Source organism: Anopheles funestus, chromosome X (genome assembly GCF_943734845.2).
Source record: "Anopheles funestus chromosome X, idAnoFuneDA-416_04, whole genome shotgun sequence".
Classification (NCBI taxonomy): Eukaryota; Metazoa; Arthropoda; class Insecta; order Diptera; family Culicidae; genus Anopheles; species Anopheles funestus.
The window spans coordinates 10392496-10417865 of NC_064597.1; the positions used below are offsets into that span (position 1 = coordinate 10392496).

Sequence of the window (25370 nt, forward strand, 5' to 3'; positions counted from 1 at the left end):
GCCTCCCCACTCCTCAGCTACACACACGCACACGTACATGCATGGTACGTATACAGCTTCATACCGACCGAGGAAGAACAATAGCTCGTTAGGTTTGAGCTCGGCTCAATCATTATTGCATCATAATTAAATTGTACTATCTGCGCCTAGCGCACGGTTTCGCCGTACAGCAGGCTTCGTAACGAAGCCCAAAACCGATGTCTGCGCGCGCTGTACGCGCTTACCCCTTCAATTGCTTCAATTCCCGTCAAAACCGTAATAATGTACTCGGCGTTGTTCCCTGCCATCTTTTCGTTTTTGGTGCGTCCTTCGATTCACTGCAACGGGAAGCTGGGGATTGGTCCCAGGGACAGCAAAGATGGAAGAGGCTATTCTATTTGATTACCTCTTTCTGCACACTTACAAACAACGAAGAAAGAAAAAAATACCCTCCCTTCGAATGACCCTCCAGGCATACACACAGTTCCGCGCATTTCCCCCCGAAGAGGTGGAGGGCAACGGGAAAAAAGTCCCGATCCCTCGGTGCGGTAAGGTGACTCTTGCGCGTCACGGATAAATCGGTCAAACTCTTTCTCCCGGCTCTCCCATTCGGACGAACCCTTTTCGCGGTAGTATCCGCGAGGAAAATGGCCCGAACCGTTCGAGTAGCAAATCGTGACGTGATTTTCTTTCTCGTTTTGTTTATATACATATTTTTTTCTCAATTCGGTTGATCTGTTCCTTACTTTAGGAATGGGGGAAAACCCTTCATCTTTACCTTACGGGGTCGTCAACCGATCGTTTCGTTGGACAACCACCGTCAGAGGAGTGTTTTTTTGTTTTAAAAATGTTGCTATTCAATGCAAGGTCCCACATATCATCAGCTGTCAGACAAAAATGGTGACTAATTCAATTTTATTACCAGTAGAATCGAAAAATGTCACTCTAGTTTTGAGCGATTTTGAATATCAACTATTTTTTTTTGACAACTTTCCGACGAGTTAATGATGTCATTCGACTGTTCTTCCGAATCGATTAACAATCTAAGGTCACACAAAAAGGTGCACCACACAGCTAAAACCCAACATAAATCCGAAGATGCTGAAGATAAGCGGATATGAGTCTTGTTGGATTCTCTTCCGTCGTTAGACGAATGTTTCACTGACAGTAGTGACAGACTGAGCAGCAAAATAAAGGAAGAAAAAAAATCAACAGGCTACATTCATCGATCTCCCTCTTCTTGTTGCTTTAGTCTCGTCTGTGTGTTTTTTTACTGCCAGCTCACTCGGGATCGATATGTCAACGATCGACGTCGCCCGGATGACGTGAGCTTTCGGTTCCCATATACCGCACACACATATATGTGCTACGCTTCAATTCTAACGCTTTTCGTCTTTCGGTCTCTACCTCGATTACCTCAATACCGTTTGATGGATATACTACGTATGTGTGTGTGTGTGTGAATGTTTATGTACTCGGTTACATGAGAATAGAACGCGAACGAGACGTATTGACATTCCATCGGAGGTCAGTCGATTCCCATACCGCCGGAACGGTGCCCATTTCCAAAGACCCGACCATGCCCAAAGGCCGATGACCGATAAAAAAGTAAAGGAAGACCGGCAACAAGCGTCACCTCTTTTGCACCTCTCCTCTCCCAATTTATTCGCCCATTTTGCGGGTGGACGTACGTTACCGGTTCGAGACCCGGGGGCGAACTGTCCGATTCGTGAGTACGATAACGTCCATCGATGGGGTTTGGAGGTTCTTTTCATTGTTATTGCTTTCTCCATCCGTGTCCGCTTCATTGCCTCCCGATGCTTCATCTGTAACGGTACAGAAGCATGACTCCGTGGCATGGCTTGCCGGAGGGTTTTTTAACGGTGAAGGAACGACAGACAACAAACCATGGACACCACATAGCTCAAGTTCAGGAATGTATCGATCTGTACTTGGACCTGGTAAATGCGGAAATCGACAAATGCAACATAGTTGGTGATGGATTAAATAAGCACTCGGATGGTAATATCCCTAACTACCAGAACTGGTAATAATACTTCAATCATTTTCTTCGGAGAATTATTTCTAGAGAGGACTCTCCAGTATTCCTCAAGTAGTTGCGGACATAAGAAATTGAGCTTCTAATATCAGGGTTTTAATTCCTTCATCAATCTCCTTGATTAACTTGAAGTCTTAAGAGTCTTGAAGTCTTAAAGTATCCAAGTTGTCGAAATGGACAGTAGATAACTCAGGAACTCTCTGGAAGTCAGTACTCACCCGTGTTGGTAACCGATTATGTCACTTTTCTATAAACCTTGTAAACATGAAGTCTTAACTTAACTTAACTTGAAGTCTTAAGAGTCTTGAAGTTTTAAAGTATCCGAGTTATCGAAGTGGACAGTCGATAACTGAGGAACTCTCTAGAATAACTAAGGAACTCTCTGGAATAACTAAGGAACTCTCTGGAATATCTAAGGAACTCTCTGGAATATCTAAGGAACTCTCTGGAATAACTAAGGAACACTCTGGAATAACTAAGGAACTCTGGTTATCCGTGTTGGTAACCGATTATGTCACTTTTCTATAAACCTTGTAAACATCTCGATAACCTCGGACACACGCGGGACCAATGCGTGTAATCGATGAGTTACCGTGAGCTCATCGTCCCAAGGTTAATGGGTTAGGGAGTGTAGTGTCGTAAGTGTAGGTTAGCGTATAAGCGTATAGTGTAAGCGTTAGATGTAAGTATATGTATGTATGTATTAGACTAAGAATAAAGAGTCAGTCGATAAATAGCACTCGAACGAGCAACACCTAACTCCATAATAGTTGGCGACGAGGAAAAAGCAAACGAAAAGTCAAATATTAGTCATGTCGTTAATCGGAGAAATTGAACCATTTGTCATGGGCGAAAGCATCAGGGAGTACTTGGAACGTATTGATATTTTTTTCCAAGTTAACGAGGTGGAAGATTCAAAGAAAACAGTGATGTTGTTAACGTTGGGAGGAGCATCGCTGTATAGCCTCATATCAAAGATGGTGTTGCCTGAACAGCCAAAGACGCTAAACTACGAGAAGCTGTGCATTAAGCTGCAAGAGCAATTGGAACAGAAAGTCAATGTAGTGGCGGAACGGTTCAACTTTAGAAACTGTCTACAAAAAGATAGTTCTGTTGCGGAGTACATCGTGGAACTGAAATCGCTCGCACAATCGTGTAAATTCACGTGCTGTCTAAAGGAAAGCTTGCGAGATCAATTAGTAGTTGGTGTCCGAGATGAAGGACTAAGGAAACGTCTTCTTCGAGAGTCCGAGTTAACATTCGAGAGTGCAGAAAATATCGCCAGAACATGGGAAGCTGCGGATGAACAAAACGAAACATTTACATCGAAAGAGAAACCGAGGGAAATGGCGGTGATTAAGTGTGCGCCAAAACGAAGCGTCGGTCCAAAAGTGCACTACCACCGTGGGAACAGTACACCTTTACATCAACAGAGCTACACGCATAAGCAGGAGAGCAAGCAGCAGCAGCAGCAGCAGCAGCAGCAGCAGCAGCAGCAGCAGCAGTGTTACAGATGTGGAAGATCGCATAATCCACAGACATGTCCTGCGCGTATGTGGCAGTGTTTCAACTGTAAGAAGTATGGTCATGTGTCGTCGTGTTGCCGAAGTACGAACGTGCATAGTTTGCGAGCGGAACCGAAGGATGTGTCGCTAACACGCATATTAGAAGAGAATACGATCAGTAATCCAGAAGTGTGCGTTTTAAATATCAACGGTGTAGACATTGCGTTTGAGATAGACTGTGGTGCGTGTAATACGGTAATACCGGAGAGTGTGTATCGGAAAGAGTTTGCTAATGTCGAATTAGAACAAACACATTTGCGTTTTATTACGGCATCGGGTCAACGTCTGACACCGTTAGGAAAAATATGCGTAAACGTAGCGATAAAAAGTAAAACGGTCCGTCTAGAAGTCAACGTAATTAAAACAGAAAATAACGGTAATCCTTTACTAGGTCGTGATGCGTTGGATATATTATTTCCGGATTGGCGAAAAGGTTTTAAATTAAATCAAATCGAAGCGGACAAATGGCTTGGAGACATGAAAAAAATGTTTCCGAATCTAACAAACGGAAATAACAAGGAAACGATAGAAGGGTTTGAAGCCAGTTTAGTGTTAAAACCTAATTTTACCCCAATTTTCCATAAAGCGTATTCAGTGCCGTTCGCATTAATAGAAAAAGTTGAAGCCAACCTAGATAAATTAGTGAATGACGGTATACTAGTACCAATACGTACATCAGCGTGGGCGAGCCCTATAGTGGTTGTAGGAAAAAGTGATGGCTCAGTACGTATCTGTTTGGATGGAAAAGCTACGATAAATAAATATCTTACGGTAGAACATTACCCATTACCGAGGATTGATGATATTTTGGCGAAAATTGCAAATTGGACAGTTTTTTGCAAAATAGACCTAACAGGAGCGTACTTGCAAGTAAAGTTATCAGAAAATTCGCAAAATATTTGTACTATAAATACGCATAAAGGGCTATACAAGTACACTAGAATGCCATTTGGAGTACAGTCTGCGCCTGCAATATTTCAAACAATAGTAAATCAAATATTGTTAAAGACTAAAGGCATTGCGTATATGGACGACATACTCGTTGGCGGAGAAAATGAAAAACAATGCATGGAGAATGTATGCGAAGTTTTAAAAAGGCTGGAATTGCATAAAGTAAAGATAAACGAAAAGAAGTCGGAATTTTTTAAAACAGAAATAGAGTACCTAGGCTACAAAATATCAAAGAACGGAATAACACCAAATGAGTCAAAAGTAAAAGCGATTATTGAAGCACCGGTACCATCAGATGTGATGCAATTACAAGCGTATCTAGGCATGATAAATTATTACAGCAGGTTTTTGCCAAATCTAGCAACAATATTGAGTCCGATGTATGAACTTCTACGCAAAGACAAAAAATATGTATGGTCAAAGGAATGTCAGGAATCATTCGAAAAAGCGAAATCAATGTTAGTAGATAACAACGTTTTAGTACCATTTGATCCTAAAAAACCTGTTATTTTAGCAGTAGATGCAAGTCCTTACGGTTTAGGTGCAGTTTTGTCTCATGAAATTGGAGGGGTAGAAAAACCTATATATTTTGCTTCAACAACTCTTTCTCAAGCACAGAGAAATTACGCACAGGTTCATAAGGAAGCATTAGCCGTTGTTTTCGGTGTCCAAAAGTTTCATAAATACATTTACGGAATCAAATTCAAACTGGTAACAGATAACTCAGGCGTCAAAGAAATATTCAAACCGTCAAGAACAACTTCGTCTATAGCAGTAGCTAGGCTGAGCCGATGGGCATTGTTATTAGCCAATTATGAATATGTGATAGAGCATAGGCCAGGAAAATGTATGGGTCACGTGGATGGGTTAAGTAGATTACCTTTGGCAGAAATTTTAGAGATAGATGAGGAGTTCACACAATTAAATGCGATTTCGTCTTCCTCAATTATCGATATTGAGCTGGTCAAACAATTCCAAAAGTCAGATAGTATTTTGCAAAAAGTCTACAAAAATGTTAAGTATGGATGGTCGAACAATGTGAAATGGGAGTTGAAAGATTATGCTAAAGTTAGTAACAGTTTAGCAATAGAAGATGGAGTATTATTTTTTAACGATCGAGTAGTAATACCAGATAAGCTGAAAGATAAAATAGTCAGTCTATTCCATGAAAACCATGATGGTTTGGTAAGAATGAAAATGTCAGCTAGGAAACTCGTGTGGTGGAAAAATATGGATAGAGATTTTGAGCAGTATATAAAAGCATGTCAAGTCTGTCAGTGTAGACAAATCGTACCAAAAGAAATAGTCGCAACCAAATGGTTGCAATGTACGCGTCCGTTTCAAAGAGTGCATATAGATTTTTTCTTTTTTGAAAATAGTACGTTATTTATAATAGTCGATAGTTTTTCCAAGTTCATGGAAGTAAAAATTATGAAAAGTACTAAGGCAGAAAATGTTATAGAGATGCTAGAAATATTTTTTGCATATTTTGGGTTACCAGAGGAAATCGTGTCAGATAATGGTCCTCCATTTAGTTCAGAAAAGTTTTTGTCGTTCTTAAGAGCAAAAGGTATAAAAGTGAGTAAGTCCCCGCCGTACCACCCACAGTCAAACGGGTTGGCCGAGAGAGCGGTTAGGACAGTAAAAGATAGTCTAAAAAAGTATTTGTTGGATACAAGATTAAAACCATTAAGTCTACAAAGGAAGCTGAATCACTTTCTAATCAGTTATAGAAATAGTCCATGTACTGTAACTAAAGTCACGCCGTCGGAGAGAGTATTTTGCTACGTACCACACACATTAATAACAAAAGTAAATCCTATAAAAGGACACGAAAGACAAATCTTAACTAAGGTAGAATCAAGAAGGCAAGTTCCAATGATAACAAATCATGATCAGTATGAAGAAGAGGAAGAAGTGTATTACAAAAATCACTTTAAGGAACATATGAGATGGATCCCAGCAATAGTCAAAAAGAAAATAAGTGGTCTAAGATACTTAATAAGTCTGAATGGAGTAATACGCATGGTGCATAAAAACCAAATAAGGAAAAAGGATAGTAGGATGAGTAAGAATGTAATTGTAGTACCAACAAATGTAAATATTTCACATAAAAGGAAAAGGAGTGAATCAAGTCCTCCACCGTTAAGACGATCGAAAAGACTGGAAGGACAACCAAGATTAAAGTATCCTAGATAGAAAGTAAACTTCGTTTAAGGGGGAGAATGTAGTGTCGTAAGTGTAGGTTAGCGTATAAGCGTATAGTGTAAGCGTTAGATGTAAGTATATGTATGTATGTATTAGACTAAGAATAAAGAGTCAGTCGATAAATAGCACTCGAACGAGCAACACCTAACTCCATAATAGGGAGCTGCGTGACTCAAACGGACCGGACCAGTGTTGACCTAATTTCTTCCCAAAACACATACACACTCACACATATCCTCAAATATTGCGTGCTCACCAAGCTTGGAACAGTTTTGCATTCGCGTATGAATCGAAAACATATGAGCCAGTTGTAAAAAAAAAACGCAAATAATTAAGATGATAATTTAGATTATTGTATTGGCCACGGTGCGGTACGGTTTCCTGCACGCCATCCAGATTGTTTGATGGAAAGAGTGTAGTTTAATGAGATCGTGCTTAATGTGCTTCGTTTAGCGGTGATAGTACAAATGCAACACTGCACCATCGAGACACAGGTCGGGACCTTCGGTACACGGTCGCTGCGGGAGTTTTTGTTTGCATAATTAAAGCAACACCAAATCCATTAATAAGTCCATTGCTGTTCCTTCTTCCTAAGTCAACTGGTGCAGTTCGAGCGTTCGCCTATTTTTTTCCCACGTCCCTTAAACTCATCAGGCGCGGCGGTGCAGCGAAATGTGTGGCGCGAATTCACTATGGTCGCCTGTGTTTAGCTCATTAGCGGGTGCGACTTAAAGGTTTAAAGCTTTGTCACACTATTAGCAGCTGCGAGCGTCTCCTGCGGATCATATTCACCCTCCGTTTTCGTATATACTGCTGCTAAGGGCACGGGCACGGTTTGAACGAAACGAAAACCGGTCAGTTGGTTGGTTTGGGGCTGAGTTACAGGCCAACAACAAGGCGATAATTCTAGCACATTTTTTTCTCTCTCTCTCTCTTCTGTCACACCAAGCTGCAACCAGTTGAGCACGGTGCAACAGCTGCAATTGGCTGGTTGTTTTGGTTTTTTGCTGCCCTGCGATGATGAAACCGTAGACGCCAGTGGCGGTTTAGTACAGAACGGCGAATGCATTATGCGCACACCCGCTCATAACAGTGTCCGGACGTACCCTGCGGGAATGGAATGGCTGGAGATGGGGATTCGTAAGATCGATGATGGTTGACCGCCGCTAGCAAACGCCTGCTATAGTTTCCAACTCCCTACTGAACTGTTGAACTGCCACACGCGGAACGGAAGGCAGGCCGGGGAAGTACCAGCGCCGAAGGTGCCGATCGTGCTGCGATGAAGGTGGCAGCATGGTGGCACCTTTGTCTCGTTCGCGCGTTGGTGCGATTTTCAATCAGATTAGATAAGACAACCGGGACACACCGACAGCGCCCCCTGCATGCTTACGAAGCACAGCGTGAAGTTTGGTTTATCTATTTGCCGAGAGTTCGAAACCATGGGGTTGTCCTATTTTGTTTAGGAACGTATTTTGAACTGCCTGTTTTGCGGGGAGATGTTTTGCTGGGTGTCGTAGGGCAAAACTTCGTGTTTGAGAATTTATGGAGAAAAGAGCAAAATTGAAGAGAGATCAGATGAAGTTTGAAAATGGTTGAGTAGAGTTCTCAACTCCCAATACTCTTAGACAAGAGAGATCTTCAAGATCTTGAATGAATTCTAGTGTCCAGTGTCTAGAAATTAAATAGCAAAAAAATCACAGAGATCAGATCTTTATCTACTACTTTGTTACCACTCCAAATATGCGAACCAGCGAAGTAAATTGTATTTGTCTGCTCTCCAACAGTTGACCTTGTCAATAATCCACATGTCAGATATTGACGGGAAGTTATTGCATCCGGAAGAGATCTGTTTGAAGTTGGTATAGGCGAGTTCCACTCAATGCAGCAATACCCTACGCGCGAATAGTCTTTCTGAAGTCTTTCCAATCGCTCCGCGGTTTCAGTAATAATGTCCGGAACAAAATCGTAACCTCATCAAATAGAAACTAATATGCTAATGAGCAAAACACCTCGTCCGTTGCGCCCTTGTTTCTCCAACAATAACCCCGTACGGTGCAGATACACCGAAGTTACCGCTTGGGCCGTCGGGACGAACCGAAGAACCATTCCATTTGCATTAGCCATTTATCTCGAGCGTTACATTTAATTGACAGTTTGGCAGACAGAAGACCTCCATTGCAAAACACGGCGGCAGACAGCGGAGATCGCGGCCTGGGGCGCCTCTCATTATTCACTCACACATGGTGGCGTCCACCATCGCCGTACTACAAAGCTACTTTCCGAACGAATCAAATCACTGGTGAAACTTTACAGCAGAAGAAAAAAAAGCGTACTAATAAAGTGGAACCATACCGCAACCGCAACAGTGACATGGCTGCAATTGCAAATGTTAAATCTTCCCCAACGTACCTCCCCGCTTGCCCTACCTATCTTCATCCGGCATGTGTAAGCTTCGTCCTGTTTTTTCGGATCGAAAGTTGTCGCACAATTATTCACGTTTGCTGTTGTAACGATTATTGATCGGTATTTAATGTGAAGCACTCACGCGGTAAGCCGCAGTAAGAAAGAGTCGGGATGGGACCCATTTTCGTTCCGAATTTGCAGTTCGGACAGCTTAACGCTGCATTGTGCAATGTTTGCACACCTCCCGCTTCATCGCAATCATAGCAGCTGTCACATTGGATTTGGAGCTGCGAACCAGCCAAGACAAAACGTGTTAAGTTGTTGGGCTTGTCCATTGCACATGACGACTTTCGGGAGAGGTTAAGCAATGTGTGCGGTCGGTCGGAGCTTTACGATCAGATACGATCAGCGATTCCTCCGATGACCATGTGCTCGATCAGCTGGAAGACAACCGGGACCGTACGGTTTCGTTATCGGTGTTGCCTCCTACAACTATTATGACGCACCGTTTGCAAAATTACCGACAAGATACATATTACTTTTATAGCAGCACTTTTAAAAACCATTCGATTCAATGTAAGTGTTGAAGATATTTTGCATTCAGCCTCTGCAAGGACGACTACATTATACAACGGTGTTAAATTAAAAGATGTAAACACAGTGAGCGAAATGTATTATTCTTGTTAACGATGGAAGCAAATAGTTTTCGATCATTTTGAGGAGGTTCTCAAACCTCGGATGGTATTGAAAACGTTGAAAGATACTCTCCTCTTAGATGTCACCTTGGATTAGTGAGAAGGATACTTATACTATCAATCACATACTCACTTCAATAATCGCCCGAAAGGAGATCAGATAATCGTTGGTTATGTGATATACGGCGCGGGTCCACACGGCAGAACTGGGGATCAAATCCCGTCCGGACCGTCCCCCCGTAACAAAGAATAAGTCTCGTAAGCCATAAATGGCCTGCATAGCCTCAGAGGTCTTTACGCCAAGAGGAAGAAGAGATCAGATACAGCACTATTTCTGAAGTATTGTCTGAGTTCTCAGCAGTCGTCAGAGCTCTCAACTACTACGATGTATACGCTGCTGCTCTCTTCTAGTACCAATATCCCGATATACTACTATCACGTTTAAGTCTAAATGTAAATAGACCAACACAAAGACATCGACAGTTAGTACAATACGTTGAACTTGAAACACACTTCAAGGATCTGGTGATCCTACCTCCTGTATGTCTAGGCTATTCCAGAATTCATTCGAGCACTTCGAAATTTACGAAATGTTTACCTGTTCTTCAGAAGAGTATCAGCTAAATTCAAATTACAACTTACGTTAAATGTTAAATATTTATAATTACTTGCTAAATTTAATTCTATAGCTTTTCATGACTAGAAATATAATATCCTCAAAATTCTATTTCTTCCCAAACCTAACCCAGCCATATAAAGATGTCGTGTGACGGAGTAACGTACGAGGATGCGTACAGCAGTACCAGCGGGAGAAGAAAACGATCATGCACGAATAGGTTCCCGCTTACCCTAGCCCTGCTGGCACTCGTGTCGTGTTGGCCCGAGGCAGCTGGGCTAGATCCCAAGTTCGATCCATCCACCCGAATGCGGCTGGTGCTGGTACCAGCCGATGCAACCGTCGGTTCCGTCATCTATCGGTTGCGTGCTTCCGACGAGGAGTTTGAATATCCGCTACAGTTTGAGCTAGTCGGTAAGTACCATCGTATCGGGAGGGTATATCAATTGTGTCCAATCAAATCTAACCGTATGCTCCGGTTGTTCTACACTACAGGTGATGCGTCATCATCGACGGTACAGATTGAAACGCTACCGTGCACCAAGTTCAACTCCATCTGCCAGGCGAATGTGATACTGACGCGTCGGCTCGAACCGGGCCGGTACTATGACTTCCAGGTGTCGGTAAAGGACACCAAGGGCGGTATGTCCGTCCAGAGCTGTTCAATTACTGCCACCAACTTTACCACACCGCATGATATTATTTTTCCGCACAAAGCGGGTATCATCATGGTTCCAGAGGTAAGTTTCCAGCTCGTAAGTCACCGCAAAAGCAGCTTAAAATTATCCATAGCATCTTTGGTTTGGCTTTTTGTTAAATAATTACCCGTTGTAACAAACAAATATTGTTACTTAACCTCAAAAACATTTGCATCAAATGTATCCAAGCTCTGAGTAGTACCCTTTACATTTACTGAGTAGTTACCCTGATACCCTTTACAAAAATAAAATCAAGAACAGCTATTCAGAATTCTAACACAACAATAGTAAAGGAGATATATTTCGATTTGGAATACGAACTGCTTCTGCATCAGCAGTATCATCGTGAGACTTCAAATGCCCTCCAACAACCGCAAGAAGTAGCTAACCGCAAACACTCAGCACTAGATTATCAATTCCCAAAAACCCTGCGGACATTCAATGCCGGAAGGAATAAAACGCAAAACAATGCATCGTCTTGTGTCGATCCATTTATCATCGTTTCCGCCCAGAAGCCACACTAATACTTTAGAGTTTGCAATAAGTCGGGATGAAATGTACAGAGAGGCCCAACCACTATGCAGCGAGATCGGCTCCATGTATGGAGTAACCGCATCGTATATCTCACGAGTTTTGCCGCGAGTGTAAAATCGCCCTATTTACCAAGGGGTTTTTTTTTGGCTTCTTCACATCCCGGTTAGATGGCGCTATTATATAATAAGCCCTAAAGTATGAGGAATCAAATTAACCTATATTTACGATTCTTGATTTGCGGCCAGCTGGATATAGCAAATTGTTTGATGTGCTATAATGACAATTGCAAGATCGTCTAAGTCGTCTAAGCAAACGCCTAGAGCCATCTCACTGCTACGTACTGAATGGTTAATGGTGCTAAAGTAGTGATCACACTATAAAAGCCTTGAGCTAAACCTTGGGCAGATTTTCTAAGGTGACACCACTAAGATCTCTACTTGATGGTGTAACAGAAAACGTTCTAAAATCTAAAAGCTGTTTATAGAGTAATCTAAAACATGCAACTAATTAGCTGTATGTCTATTCAATATATCTCATTTTAGGATGCTAAAAAAGGAACAGAGTTAGATTACGTCCTGTCGAACAAAAACCCCTTATTTCAGAAACCTGTCTATCTGGAACTCTGGGTAAGTAAAACAAATGCAAATTCAAATCTTAACAATCTTGCCTATATTGTTTCTATCTTTTTTTTCCTTCGCAGGGATCACCGCTGTTCGGCATTCGGCAAAAGTTTATATCACCCGAAACAGCCGAAGGTACCATCTTTCTGCTCGGTCAGCTAGACTTTGAAAAGCAAGCGATGTACCATCTGACGGTGCTGGCAAACGTAAGTATTGCTGGAGAGTGTGCATTCTTAAGCTCAGCTGCAGTAACTTCATCTACATGTTTTTTTTGCTCTATTGAAGGATGCGTACGCAGAACCTGGTCAGGATACGCGGAACATTGCCGGGCTGGAGGTGGTAGTGATCGTAGAGGACGTGCAGGATGTACCACCCGTGTTCACGGTAGCACCACCGGTTACTCGTCTTCCGGCCGGACTTATACCCGGCGACAAGGTAAGTGACTTGCCGTCCCGTTGTAAAGTTATCTTCGTTTAACGCTGGTCTTGGGTTTTTGTTTCCACAGGTTCTACAGGTACACGCCGAAGATGGCGATAAGGGCGTACCGCGTGAGATACGATATGGATTAGTATCCGAAGGTAACCCGTTTACGTCGTTCTTTGACATCAACGAAACGAGCGGTAAGTGATGGCATAGCGCTTGGGGAGTAGCACCTACCAGATAATTAACGACCTCTTCCCAATACTTCCAGGTGAAATATCGCTGCTCCGACCACTGGACGATATACTCGCACTGACGCACGCCGGTGATCCAGTACTGCTGACTGTGATTGCGGAAGAGGTTAAGGTGAGCCGAGATGAACCACCTGCGATGGCAACTACAGTGCAGCTTGCATTCTTCCTACCCGAACGCAGTAACTCACCGCCATATTTCGAGAATGATCAGTAAGTGCTGCAAATGTCTAAGCCTTAACTCCCGAACCAATGATGAAAACATGTTTGTTTCTCTTCCTCTTTCCCCCCAGCTATGTCGCACGGTTGGAAGAGAATGCCGCACCGGGTACGGTGCTAGCATTTACTGACCCGTACACACCGCGCGTCATGGATGACGATGCCGGTAAAAATGGCGTTTTCTCGTTGACGCTGCTCGGCAACAATGGTACGTTCGAGATTTCGCCGAACGTTGCCGAAGGGCATGCAAACTTTGTCGTGCGCGTCCGGGATAATACACGGCTCGATTACGAGACCGCCACCTATGTGCACTTTCAAATACTTGCCCAGGAGCTCGGTCCCGCCACGAACCTGTCGACATTGGTGAACGTCACCGTGTACCTTGCGGATGTTAACGACAATGCACCGGTGTTTGAGCAGAACGACTACATTGTGGATTTGCCGGAGAACATGACGGCGGGCACACGGGTTGTGCAGGTACATGCGACGGACGTTGATACGGCCGGGCTCGGTGGTCGTGTGCGATATACGCAGATCCTTGGTCCACATAACACGTCGCTTAATCTAGATCCGGCATCCGGTGTGGTGACGGTCGCGATCAACAACCATGGGTTTGACCGTGAGGCAATGCCTGAGTATCATCTGTATGTGGAGGCACGGGATGATGATGGTATCGGTAACCGGGCACAGGTCCCGCTCGTTATACGACTGATCGACGTTAACGATGAAACGCCCACGTTCGAGAAGTCCCTGTACGAGTTCATTCTGGCGGCGGATTTGCGAAACTTTACCGTGCCTGCGTTTATCCATGCGACGGACGGCGATGCTGAAGCACCAAACAACGAGGTACGGTATGAGCTTATCTACGGGAACTACGAGAATAAGTTCTTCCTGCATCCGATTACCGGTGAGCTAAAGCTGAATGCACCGCTCGTACCACGCTCCGGTGCTCAGTCGACGGTCGGTGGTTTGCGTCGCCGTCGCCGTCAAGCGGTTGGTGGTGTACCACCGAATCTAGCTTCCACTGCCATCACTAGTCAACAGCAGCAGCAGCAGCAGAAAGAGTCGGACGTGTTCGTGCTGACAGCACGTGCGTTTGATCTGGGCGTACCGGTACGGTACTCTACCGCGACGATACGCGTCTATCCACCGGAAAGCCGAACCCGTACGGTCACATTCATCGTACCGGGTAGCGATCCGGATCGTAAGAAGGTACAGGACACGCTTGCCGATATTACCGGGGGACGTGTCATCATACAGGAGGTGCGTCCGTATCGTACCGGCGATGGAGGCATTCCAACAGATCTGATCGGTGGAGGTGGTGGTGGCAGTGGAGCAGGAACGGAACGTTCCGTTGTGATCGCAACGATTCTTTACGATGCTGACTCGGTTGTCGACATTGCGAAGATTCAGCAACGTCTATCCATTAACGGTACGGTGACAAACATCATCAGCCAGGAGGAACGTAGTGCTGTAAGTAGAACCCAACCACAACTACATTTGAAGCGGAAAATTATTTGCATACTAACCGGCATTTCTCTTTATTTATCGATTTAGATTCTCTACAAGGCCGAAAATCGTGTGCTGTTCTGGTTGCTCATCTTTCTCGCGATACTGCTAGCACTCGGCATCCTGACACTCTTACTCTGCTGCATCTGTCCAAGGTGTCCGCTCAACGCCACCAATCGGTAAGTGTGGGTTTTTTTTTGGTTTCTTTGTTTTGCATTTGTTTTTTTCCCCCATTTGTTTGCCCATATCATCATCAAACTCCTCATTTGGTCCTACACGTACCCCACACGTACTATCTCTACAAACACAGCATCCTTTACATGCGCTCTCTTACCACTACTCTGAAGCAACCGATATGATCTTACTTTCAATTCCTGTACACACATACACAAAATCCACACTTTTTCTCTTTTTTTCTGCCCTTTCGGGAGCTATTTCTTATCCAACAATACAACTCCATAAATATAAACGATACAAGGCTTTCAAGCTAAAGTGGTAAAATTTTCAAGCTAAAGTTCTCCTTTATCGAGCTTTTGCAAAGATGAATTTAATTCTTTTAAAATAATTAATAATTTATTAATTGATGATTTTTTTGTTTTCCTTGCAACAACTCACTTCCAACTGGTTCCAACTTTATCACTTGAGCTTGAAAATCCTTGTAAATACTTTCACACGCACACACTACACCATACACTATCTGCTTATCGTACCATCGGTTCCTTTGCTGATGTCGAAAGCGCTATGAAATGGATGGAGGGCATTTGTTATCCTGATAGTTTGCTTGTTTGGTTCGTTTCTCTTTTGGTTTGTTTTGTTTGTTTTTTTATGTTAATGTGTTGTGTGTTTTGTATTCTGTAGTTTATGTTGTTTGATTGTTTTCTGGTGTTAGTAGGCCAGTGGGATTTGTTTTTATTATATCTCTGTGTTGCTTACTTTGTTTATCCTGTTTTCACCTTTTTGTTGTTTGTTTTTTTCCTTACCAGTATTTTGTTCTGTGCATGTATTTATTTGTTTTATTTATTTCTTTTTGCTATGCGTAAGCAATACAATATGAGTTTCTGTATTTTTTTGCCCATTTATAAAATGGTGTACCTGTTTCGAGATACAAAAAAAATACTGACGATTCTATCACACTACATTACCACTACTATTATTACTAGCGCTACTATTACTACTACTTATTACGTAACTACCGATTAGTACTAGTATCATTCTAACTGCTAGGGCTGCAACTACTAACCCCCATTAACCCTCTATCTCTCTGATTCGGTCACATTACAAGACACATTACAAGTGTTCACATCAAGCGGGAAATGTCGCTAAAGCCTTCCCATTTTCCGCAACAATCGCTTCTGTTTTCTGTCCATCTTTTCCTTCCCCCCTCTCACATGGGACCTACAACAGATTGTGTTCGCTAACTACCATCTCTCAAAAAAAAAATAAAATCGTTACGCAATATCACGTTCACAAGCGCCATTTTTATCACAAACACACCTCAAAAAAAAAAAATACAAAAATTATTTCTTGGTGGGGCGAAAATGCTCTCATCTCAACGTTTACCAGCAGCATCATCACTGACTAAAACAATAATATGTTATATTTTTCGCATTCTCTCTTTCTCTCTCTCTCTCTTTCTCTCACTCTCTGTTTCTCTTTCATCAACCCCTATTTTATCTCTTTTCCCTTTTCTTTCTTGCCCTTTCCCTCTTTCTCTATTTCCTTTTCTCTTTCTCTCTCTATATATATACCATCCTTTGGTTTGTTTTTCTCAGAAAAAGAATACTTCGCGTGAATAATATCGAAGATGATGTACATCTTGTTCATAGAAAGCAAGGACTTGGAAAGCAATCCAAATCTGTGCAGGTAGATTTCGTGTTTCCCATCCGCCCTTAGCATACCAGAAATCCTTTCGCAGCCTTTTTTACCCCCTCATCCCTGTTGTTGATCCTCATCATCACACACACTCAAACTGCTTCCTGTGCACTGTACGGGAAACCCTGCACAACAGTTGTGCCAGCAGGCGACTACTACTAGTTTGAGGCAGAATTAGTAGTTGACTTGGCAAACTGTTTTGTTGTTTTTTTTTTATTTTTGCGCACTTCATTATCACTTTAATGCACCACAGTGCACAGCACAACACACCCACACGCACATACACAATTAACGCACGGTTTTTTTTTTGTTTTTGGTTTGTTCCCGTTTGGGGTGGCGCGTTATCCCATTACGCTTTGTGTTTGTTGTGTTGTTATACGTTAAAAGGGCACGCTAATCGGATTCCCGCCGGAAGCTACCGGATAAATGCACCTTCACACTGTTAACTGTAACCATAACCGGACGAACAAAGCTTACTATGCACACGACTACGGGGGCAATTTGGCTTTGCCGTGTTTCGCAGCGACAGGGCGATATCCTGCTACGCATCCGCGTAACGTTACTTAGAGTTAGAGCGTTACTACAGAGTACTACAAGTCTACACATACATATACATTCCTGTAGAAGTTGCTTTACCGTTTTGTAAGCGTGTATCAACTAGGTTGATTGTTCGCATTATTAAATTGCTCACTTTGCTTTGATTTTTTTTTTGTTAGGAGAAGTATTGTTCGGTGTCGTTTGCATGACATGACCAACTTTCCCCAACGTACTATACATATTTACCATATTAATGACAGTTAAAAGTGAATGTTTTAACGAATGTATGTGTCAAAAGAAGATTTGCAAAACGTCACAGTGATTTCTATAAATGAGATATAGTTTACTCGATAGATGCCTTGCAATACTAACACAAAAAGAGAGCAGCTTAGTGTCTTTATGTACGGAAGGATACGATTACTACCTGCTGTCATATTGCAAAACAGTTTTAGTAAATGAAGAAGAAACATTCGGCAACATTCGCTACAAAATCGAAACAACTAAATGCCCCAAACAATTATGCATGATTTTCTGTACAATGTGTGTGCGTGTGTGTGTGTTTGTGTTTAGTACAGTATATACTTCTTCCTTCTTATTTTATCCTCCCACAACCATACCTGTAATCCTGTAATTTTACATTCACATTTGTATATCCTTCACATTCATGAGCAATCGCGAAACGAATCGTATATTCATTTCAAAATTAAATTAACTGTTTTTTTTATTTATTGTTTTTTTTTTCTCTCTATTTTTGTTTCTACTCTTATTTTCTCTTTCTTTCTTTTTTTCATCTGTTTTTCCCCCTTTTTTTCCCGATCCTTATTTTCTTTTCCATGTTTCTTGCTATTTCTTTTCCAAACTTTCATCAATCCATACGTTCCTCGTTTTTGGCACAAACTCCCGGTCACAATGTTTTTTTTTGTTTTGCAAATGTAATGATTTGTGTGTTTTCTTTCGTTTCCACGTTCGATTTTCCAATCCTTTTTTTATATCCATTTTTCGTCCCAATTCCATTTCCATCCGAATCGCACTGTAAATGAATGAAATTGTTTATGTTCCTATTCTCCCACCCACCGTTAAAATGTCGTATTATGCAAAATTGCAACCTTTACAAAAAAAAATATTTTTCTAAAATTGAAAAAAAATCACACATACACACACCACTTAAACTCGCAAAACCCAAATTTTTGCGCAATTTTTCTCGCCCGCCAAAATGGCCTTTCATTCATTGTCGTCACCATCTGCCTCACCTCCTGCCTCACCATAATCACCCATAAACTCATCAACCGGTACGGTACGATGATGTCCGGTGTACACACACCCACACCAAAAAAAAAAAAAAAAACGAAAAACCACCGCGCATCCCCCTGCAGGTCGCCGAATGGATGGGACGGCGAGAAGCCTGGTCAGCAGCGAATCGATCGACCGATTCCCGTACCAAGCCGACGCATTGGGAGTACCGAGGACGGCGCGACATTGGCAAAGGCACACTAGCGGCTGGCACCGGGGACGACGGGGGGGACGACCGGGATGGCAATCCGGATAATCACGGAGATGATAGCGGCAACGACGGCAATGAACGGAAGCGGGCGAACGATGGCGGGAAGCTAGAGAAGCATACGGTTAAAATTAGGTCAGTAATGGCGGCCAGTTTTGGTTTGGTTTTGTTTTTTTTTTGTTGTTGTGGTTCCATTGAACTTAAAAACGGCGGAAAAGCAGGATTGGCTAAAGACAAGAGTGCGTGGGTGGAAGATAAAAATATTTAACTGTGGTTTCCCATCACTATGTAACAGTTAGTATCCTCATTTCCTTCATTCCTACATAAATAGTACAGGTTTAAACAATCAAGAGATTGTTGAAAGAGTGAGAGAGAGAGAGGTTAAAAAAAGAGAAAGGAAGATGGCTACTACTTGAAGCAACCATACGTTTAGTAGCTGGTTTAGTAGTGGTTAGAGCACATTTTTCTAATGTGACCTATTTTTGAGATGGCGCGATTGCGTTTAGTATAAGTTACTTAGTACGTCAAGAATATTGGGGAATGGTCGCTTTCGCTTGTTTGGCTTTTAACCTGCTCCATGTGGCCATACTTTCAACAAGCCATAAAAAATCGATGGACAGAGAGAGAGATAAAGAGAAAGAGAGATAGAGAGAAATAGAGTGTTTAGGATAAAGAATGTACTTAGTAGTAATTAGTAGTTATTATGTTTCGCTTTCGCGAAAAACGTATTGTGATAAACTTTTTTGTTTTGCTTAGTATGCTCCCGTTTTTGCGGAAAAGGGTCTTGTTAGACATCAAATCGGTGCCGCCTCTTCTTCCTTTCCTACGTCTTATGTTTCCCTAAACTGACACAAGATTGATTGGAAAATTTCGGACGCCCTTCACGTGCTCAACCCAAGTAAATGAAGTTACTGTTAGATCTAGCTGGTGAAGTAGTGGTTTCGTAGTGTAGAATGAGTGGTTGTAGAAAAGGCCAATCCTATGTATGTACCGTAAAAAAAACACACAAAATATTCCCTATATTTTAAACTCTAAGATACAACAGTTCGATCTACTGGTAGTTAAGGCTAAACGATCCACTAATCATGATGTGTTGTGATGATACCTTTTTGCAGAAGCGATATGAAGAATAAATCGACCAAGGACGACTCACACATGCACCGGTCGCGCACGAATCTGCTCAATGCCGACCGGGACATGTACGTGGAGGACGTGGATGAGCACGATCCCGAGTACCAGTCGCTGAAGCGCATCCACCATCATCACCATCATCATCACGGTGGTGCCGGCAATGGTGGCAAACCGGCGGCCGACGATGTGCTGCCGATCGATGACGATTCGATGCGCCGGCATGAGATGGACCGTGGCAGCGATCTCAATTACGAACGGCGCGGCAGCTTTAAACGACAAGGACATGCGGTAAGACGCGCGCGGTGGATCCTCCCAGTAAGGCAACGTTGCTCACATGTGTATTCTTTCTCACTTTTAGGCGGCTCCACAGCTCGTCGCACACGGTGACGATATAGAGCCGCGCGATCAGTACTTCATCAAGGATGGTAATGCGGAGATCCTGCGATTGATAACGCGCGGACGGAACGAGGAGGAAAATATCTACGTCAACATACCACAGCAGCAGCAGCAACAGCGCCCCGGTGCTACTAACCAGCCGCAGTACATTATGGTGGATAACGGTGGAAAGGAGATCTTGATGCGGCGGTACATTGAGGAGCAAGCGAACGGGAAGCAGATCATCCGGGAACACTACCAGCTCCTCCCCGGTACCACCTTTATTCAGACCATCCCGAATGAGGTGCCTGTACGGCGGGGTGAACACGTGACGGAGGTGAAGATCGGTGCAGCACAGGCCGGTCGGAGCAAGATGGGTGAGCAGGGTGAAACCGAAGAAGGTGGACGGTTGAAACCCGCCGTGTCGACCCACTCGCTGATGCACCAAGAGCTGGAACATTCGCTCAAGCAACAGAATGCACTGCTTCGGCAGATACTGCTCGAGAAGGAGAAGCTCGAGGAACGGTACAACCAGTACGAGCAGGCACTCGAGACACAGAGCTTACCGTGCCAGTCGATGGCGGTGGTGGTAGCAGCTACCCAGACCGACTGTGATACCGGCACACAGACCGATCCGGTGCGTGGCGGTGGTATTGGTGGGCTCGGTAGACGACGAACCAAAAGCGAAAACGATGACTCACTGTCGGAGGATGAGTACGAGTACGTCCGGTACAGCCCACCGGACAGTCCGGACGGTGTGTACTTAATCAAGCGTCGCCGACACCGCAAAAAGACGAAGCACCGGGCAGGGAAGGGTAGCTTTAGTGGGGAGTACAGTGGCGGCGAGTCGACCGGTGATCGAAAGTCTAACCGGCGCATCATTGTGGTGGAATCGGTCAAGCGCAAGATCCGCACACCGATCCAGGAGGAGGACGATGAGCTGGTGCACCACGGGCAGCAGCATGGCCGTGATCACCATGGGCAGGGCGGTCATCGCCGTGGTGGACAGGAAACGCGCACTAGTATTTTACGCCGCAAGCGCAACGAAGAGTTGTCGCGTGGCAGCAACGGTGGGAATGGTCACGGTAGCACTAGCAATGGCAAGGATCAGCGACTCAAGCGTGACGTGTTGATGGAGATTTCGGATTCACTACACGGTGAACAATCGCGTGGTGGAGGAAGGCGCAACAATGGAGTCGGTGGTGGTGGAGAAAACCGTCGCAAAAAGGTGTACCGCAAGAATGTCAAGTACTACGAAGATTCGGACGGTTCGGAAAAGGAAGTCGTCGTGCAGAAGAACTACTTCTCGGCTGACAGCTTAGACGAGATCACGTCCGACGTAGAGGACTATCGATACTCCGTAACGAAAACGTCGAAATCGGTTACCGTCTCACCGAAGGCATCCGTCGAGCAGCGTATATCGCGCCGGGACGACAAAACGGAAACGACCACCACCCGCATCCGTCTCACGACGTCCGAGTCACCGAGCCGGCGTCAGTCGAACGGTTCGACCGGACCGGCGGCACCACCCCCGAAAGGACCGGCCCCAAAACCGCCCCGGATGAGCAAATCGCTCTCGAAGGAGGAAGGCCTCAATGAGCCAACGGGTGAACAGCACGCGGTCAACCCGAAGTACATGGACTGGTACTACAACCTTGGGAAGGATTCGGATTCGCTCGAAAAGCGTGAGAACCGTAAGCGGCAGGACGCACAACCGGCCGTTGGTACAACGACGCTCACCACTACCACAACCAGCTCCACCACAACCATCACGACGGGCGGTAGCCGGAAAAAGCCGGACGCGGAAGCGGGTGCGAAGGGTAAACCGGAACCGGCACCCCGTACCAGCCCACCGAAGGAAGCTCGACTGCTCAAGGAAGACATCCAGCACGCGCGAAAGGTCGCTCAATCTCAACAGCAGCAGCAGCAACATCCCGGCTCGGAAGCGGGAAACAGTCATCCGCTACTGCAGCATTCCGAGCACCGGTTTGAGGCAGAGTACGGCACCGGGCCACAGGTACCGGCACCACCGGACAAGCTGCCGCACTACCTCTACCCGGAAACGCCGCCGATCGTTAGTCGCGACAACAAGGTGCAGATCAAGATCGTCGACTCGTCCGCAGCATCGACCGGTCCACCGCCACAAACTGCAGCGAAACCGGCCGTCAGTGGTAGCACCAAAGCAACCGGGACGAATGCAAAAACGCTCAACGTATCCACGCTGGAGGACGATCACGATTCCGGCATCGCAATGAACTCGCTGCTCCACACCAAGGGCAAACGGAACAAGATAGCGGACAAGAAGAGTATCTTCACCATCGCGTATGACGATGTGCGGATCCGGCAGATACGGTCGGAGAGTGATACACCACCGTTCTCCTAACGGCGGGCGGGTAGCCTCCGGCAGCGATCCAGACGACGCCAGCGTACACCATCGCGCACTGGCCGACTAACCAAACGGTCGAGCGACTAGCAGCTGTGGCGCCAGGTTTAGCTCTCCACCAGGAGGCAGCAGCTGTAGGAGGTGGAGGTGGTAGTAGCAGTAGCAGTAGTACAAAGCGGTGCCGGTTTTGGCCATGAAATACCATACAGATACACCTTTTTCAACTGCCATATAGTAGTGTTCCGGCCCACTCAGCTATCGATAGCAGTAGCAAACAGCAGCAGCAGTAGCAGTAGCTAACAGTAGTGATAGTATTTAGTAGGTAATAGCAATTGGACGCTGTTCGTTTGAACGAGAATGGCAGTGAGAGAAGTCACACACCCGTAACGAAGATTGTTGTTTCGCTCACAATAAGCAGATTTGTTTTGTTAAGTTAGTGCTGCTTTGAGTCGCTGTCGCTCCGGTGAAATGATGATGCGCACCCGCATGCGTACAAAGTGCAGCCTGCCAGGTCGTACCTAGGTTAAGCTTCTTTCACGTCCCCCTCCCTTCGGGAGCTTATGTATAGTCGAGAGATCCTTATCGATGTCTAACATTTAAGCGTACGAAACGATTTTTAATTGGTACCATCTTTACCTATCACCCGGTATACAGTTCGTCTTTCGTTGCGTTCCTTACGTGTCCTTACCTTGTAAAAATAGGGAATTTAGATGTGTACATTTGTTTGCTTTTTTAGTGGCTTAGTTACTTCAATGTACTGTTCCTCACCAAATTGGAAATGCTCGATAGTGTGACTAGGCTGCACACACCGAACAGGTTGGTTAACATTAGGGGTATGAAGAAGAAAGGAAAAATTTGCCATAGGAAGTATATGCCCATTTGCCGGGAGCATTTTAAAGTGCGGACAACCCGACACCCCCCCCCCCCCCCCCCCCCCAAACCTGTAAATAGACAAAGTCTGTATGTTGTGCGCATGCGAGTGTGTACGGTGCTTTGGTTGGTAGTAGGAAAAACTTATGTTAGGTCCTGTTCCACTGTTTATATAGAAAAAAAAACAAGACAAGCAGTTCAATATGTATAGGACATACAGTTCCGACGTTAGGCATGAATTGGAAAGTAGGTAAGCAAAGTACATGTAACAGTTACTATTTTAATTTGCCTGTAAGCAGCAAACAGTAAACAAAAAAAGGAAGCAAGTGCATTTTGTGCGTTAAGTTGGGATGAAGCTTTTCGAATGTTCCAAACATGATTTCTTCCAATAAGGGCGGGGTGGAATATAGCGTGCTGGATGGATGAAGGATGAGGTATTATAATTTAAGCGCAACACAATAGACAACAGTAGCAAAACAAACAAAAAATGCAGAAAAAAGAATCGTAGATACTTCTTCAACTAGGATTACTACTTCCTCAATTGCAATCAGTAAAGCAAAAGAGCAACCTGTGCTACTGTGGGGGAGGGCGAGGTAAGAGTATCTGGTCTCTTATGTGGGCTTGCGAAACATTTGTTGTAGGGAACTGTGACGATGACGATCGAGTTGTAATAGAACTAGTTTTTATGGAAAGCGTTATGCAATGAAGGCATAACCTAGGGGAGAATGAATGCGTAAACTATGAATAAAGAGAACTCTCTATTTTTTACACAAATTACAATTACAAACAAAATAAATAATTGGCAGATTTGGAATAGTAAAAACTGAAACGAAAGAATGAAACATCCGGATCTAACTTTTTTACAAAGAAATGCAAGATTTATTTTTTTTACGAGGATTTAATTTGAGAAGGACTTCAGGTGGGTTGCTATAAAAGTCTTGAAGTCTGCTTCGGAAGGACTATAGGGACGTTCCTTTCGGAGTAGAGCTGTCACCAGTGGCGGATTTAACGGTAGGTGGATCTCAGGTAGGTGGGTTAGGGGTGCCTCCAACAACGGAAATGGGAATAAATTTTTTTTAGTAGAATAAAAACTTCTTTCTAGCCACGGCGGTATGGGTAATGGGTCTTCTTTTCTAATTAATTCTTTGCTACATGATTGAAACACGTTTTCATGCTAATTACAACAATATTAATTTATAATATTAAATTTTTTTTATATGCCTACATTTTCCTTGCCATAAATATATGAACGGATTTTGGAGAGGAGAGGAGAGGAGACGAGGAGAGCAAAGAATTGAAATTACGAGGCTTTTTTCATTCCTCTCTCATGCAGGAGCGAAGGCTGTGTGTGAAAGAGTGAGATGCAAGAGATACGATCGGGCGGCCGCTTCGGCAATTATCGTTGTGTGGGTGCCTCGTGATAACGAAGCACGAAGAGATAAGGCGAAATTGCGATCAGTATCGATCGGTCAGCAGTAGGATAAAGTTATGCAAGAAAAGCACGCGGTACATTGACAATTTAGCAAAGCGTTGGTTTTTTTGTGATGTCAAAAAGTGATATCCTTTCTTTGATTATATAAAGAAAGATTAGAATATAAATTCATGTGTTCATATTAAGTAAAACAGTGAAGATTAGTTTGTGGTCAAATTATTGCCGGCGTCGGCTTGGGATTGTGGCAGCGTCGGCTCTCCGTGAAGTAAGTGAAAATCTCCATTGTTTAAAAGAAAAATGGCCCAAAAATCATAAACTGTATTGTTTTCCTAAAGTAAATACAAAATATTATTTGCTCATTGCATTTTAAATCGATTTCATCTTCCTTTTTGTAAGGAAAAGACGGTGTAAAACTCGAAAAAACGATTGCAAATAGAGAAAGACGCTTAGAGTGCGTTTACCTTTTGTACGAACTCTTTTGTGATTGACTAATCCTCCATTGCAGTTTCGGACCTAACGGTATCGGGTTAAGTCGTGGTTCGGGG

The 25370-nt window shown here is 43.9% G+C and overlaps 1 protein-coding gene across 5 annotated transcripts in view; it reads left to right on the top strand.

Annotated features, from left to right (window-relative positions):
- Positions 1–24167, top strand: part of LOC125763279 (cadherin-86C) — a 145559-nt gene extending 121392 nt beyond the window's left edge. For 3 of the 5 annotated variants that reach the window (XM_049426213.1, XM_049426221.1, XM_049426203.1), the window contains 13 exons: positions 10610–10890; positions 10972–11216; positions 12251–12334; positions 12409–12534; positions 12614–12763; positions 12834–12948; positions 13020–13212; positions 13293–14691; positions 14776–14906; positions 16500–16590; positions 18510–18769; positions 19750–20053; positions 20124–24167. In XM_049426213.1, the coding sequence (XP_049282170.1) occupies positions 10610–10890; positions 10972–11216; positions 12251–12334; positions 12409–12534; positions 12614–12763; positions 12834–12948; positions 13020–13212; positions 13293–14691; positions 14776–14906; positions 16500–16590; positions 18510–18769; positions 19750–20053; positions 20124–22523 (5779 nt within the window). In that variant the 3' untranslated portion in view covers positions 22524–24167. Of the gene's footprint in view, positions 1–10609; positions 10891–10971; positions 11217–12250; positions 12335–12408; positions 12535–12613; positions 12764–12833; positions 12949–13019; positions 13213–13292; positions 14692–14775; positions 14907–16499; positions 16591–18509; positions 18770–19749; positions 20054–20123 lie in introns of those variants that run through there. The other 2 variants (XM_049426231.1, XM_049426240.1) reach the window with 2 other exon arrangements.
- Positions 24168–25370: the final 1203 nt, after the last annotated feature.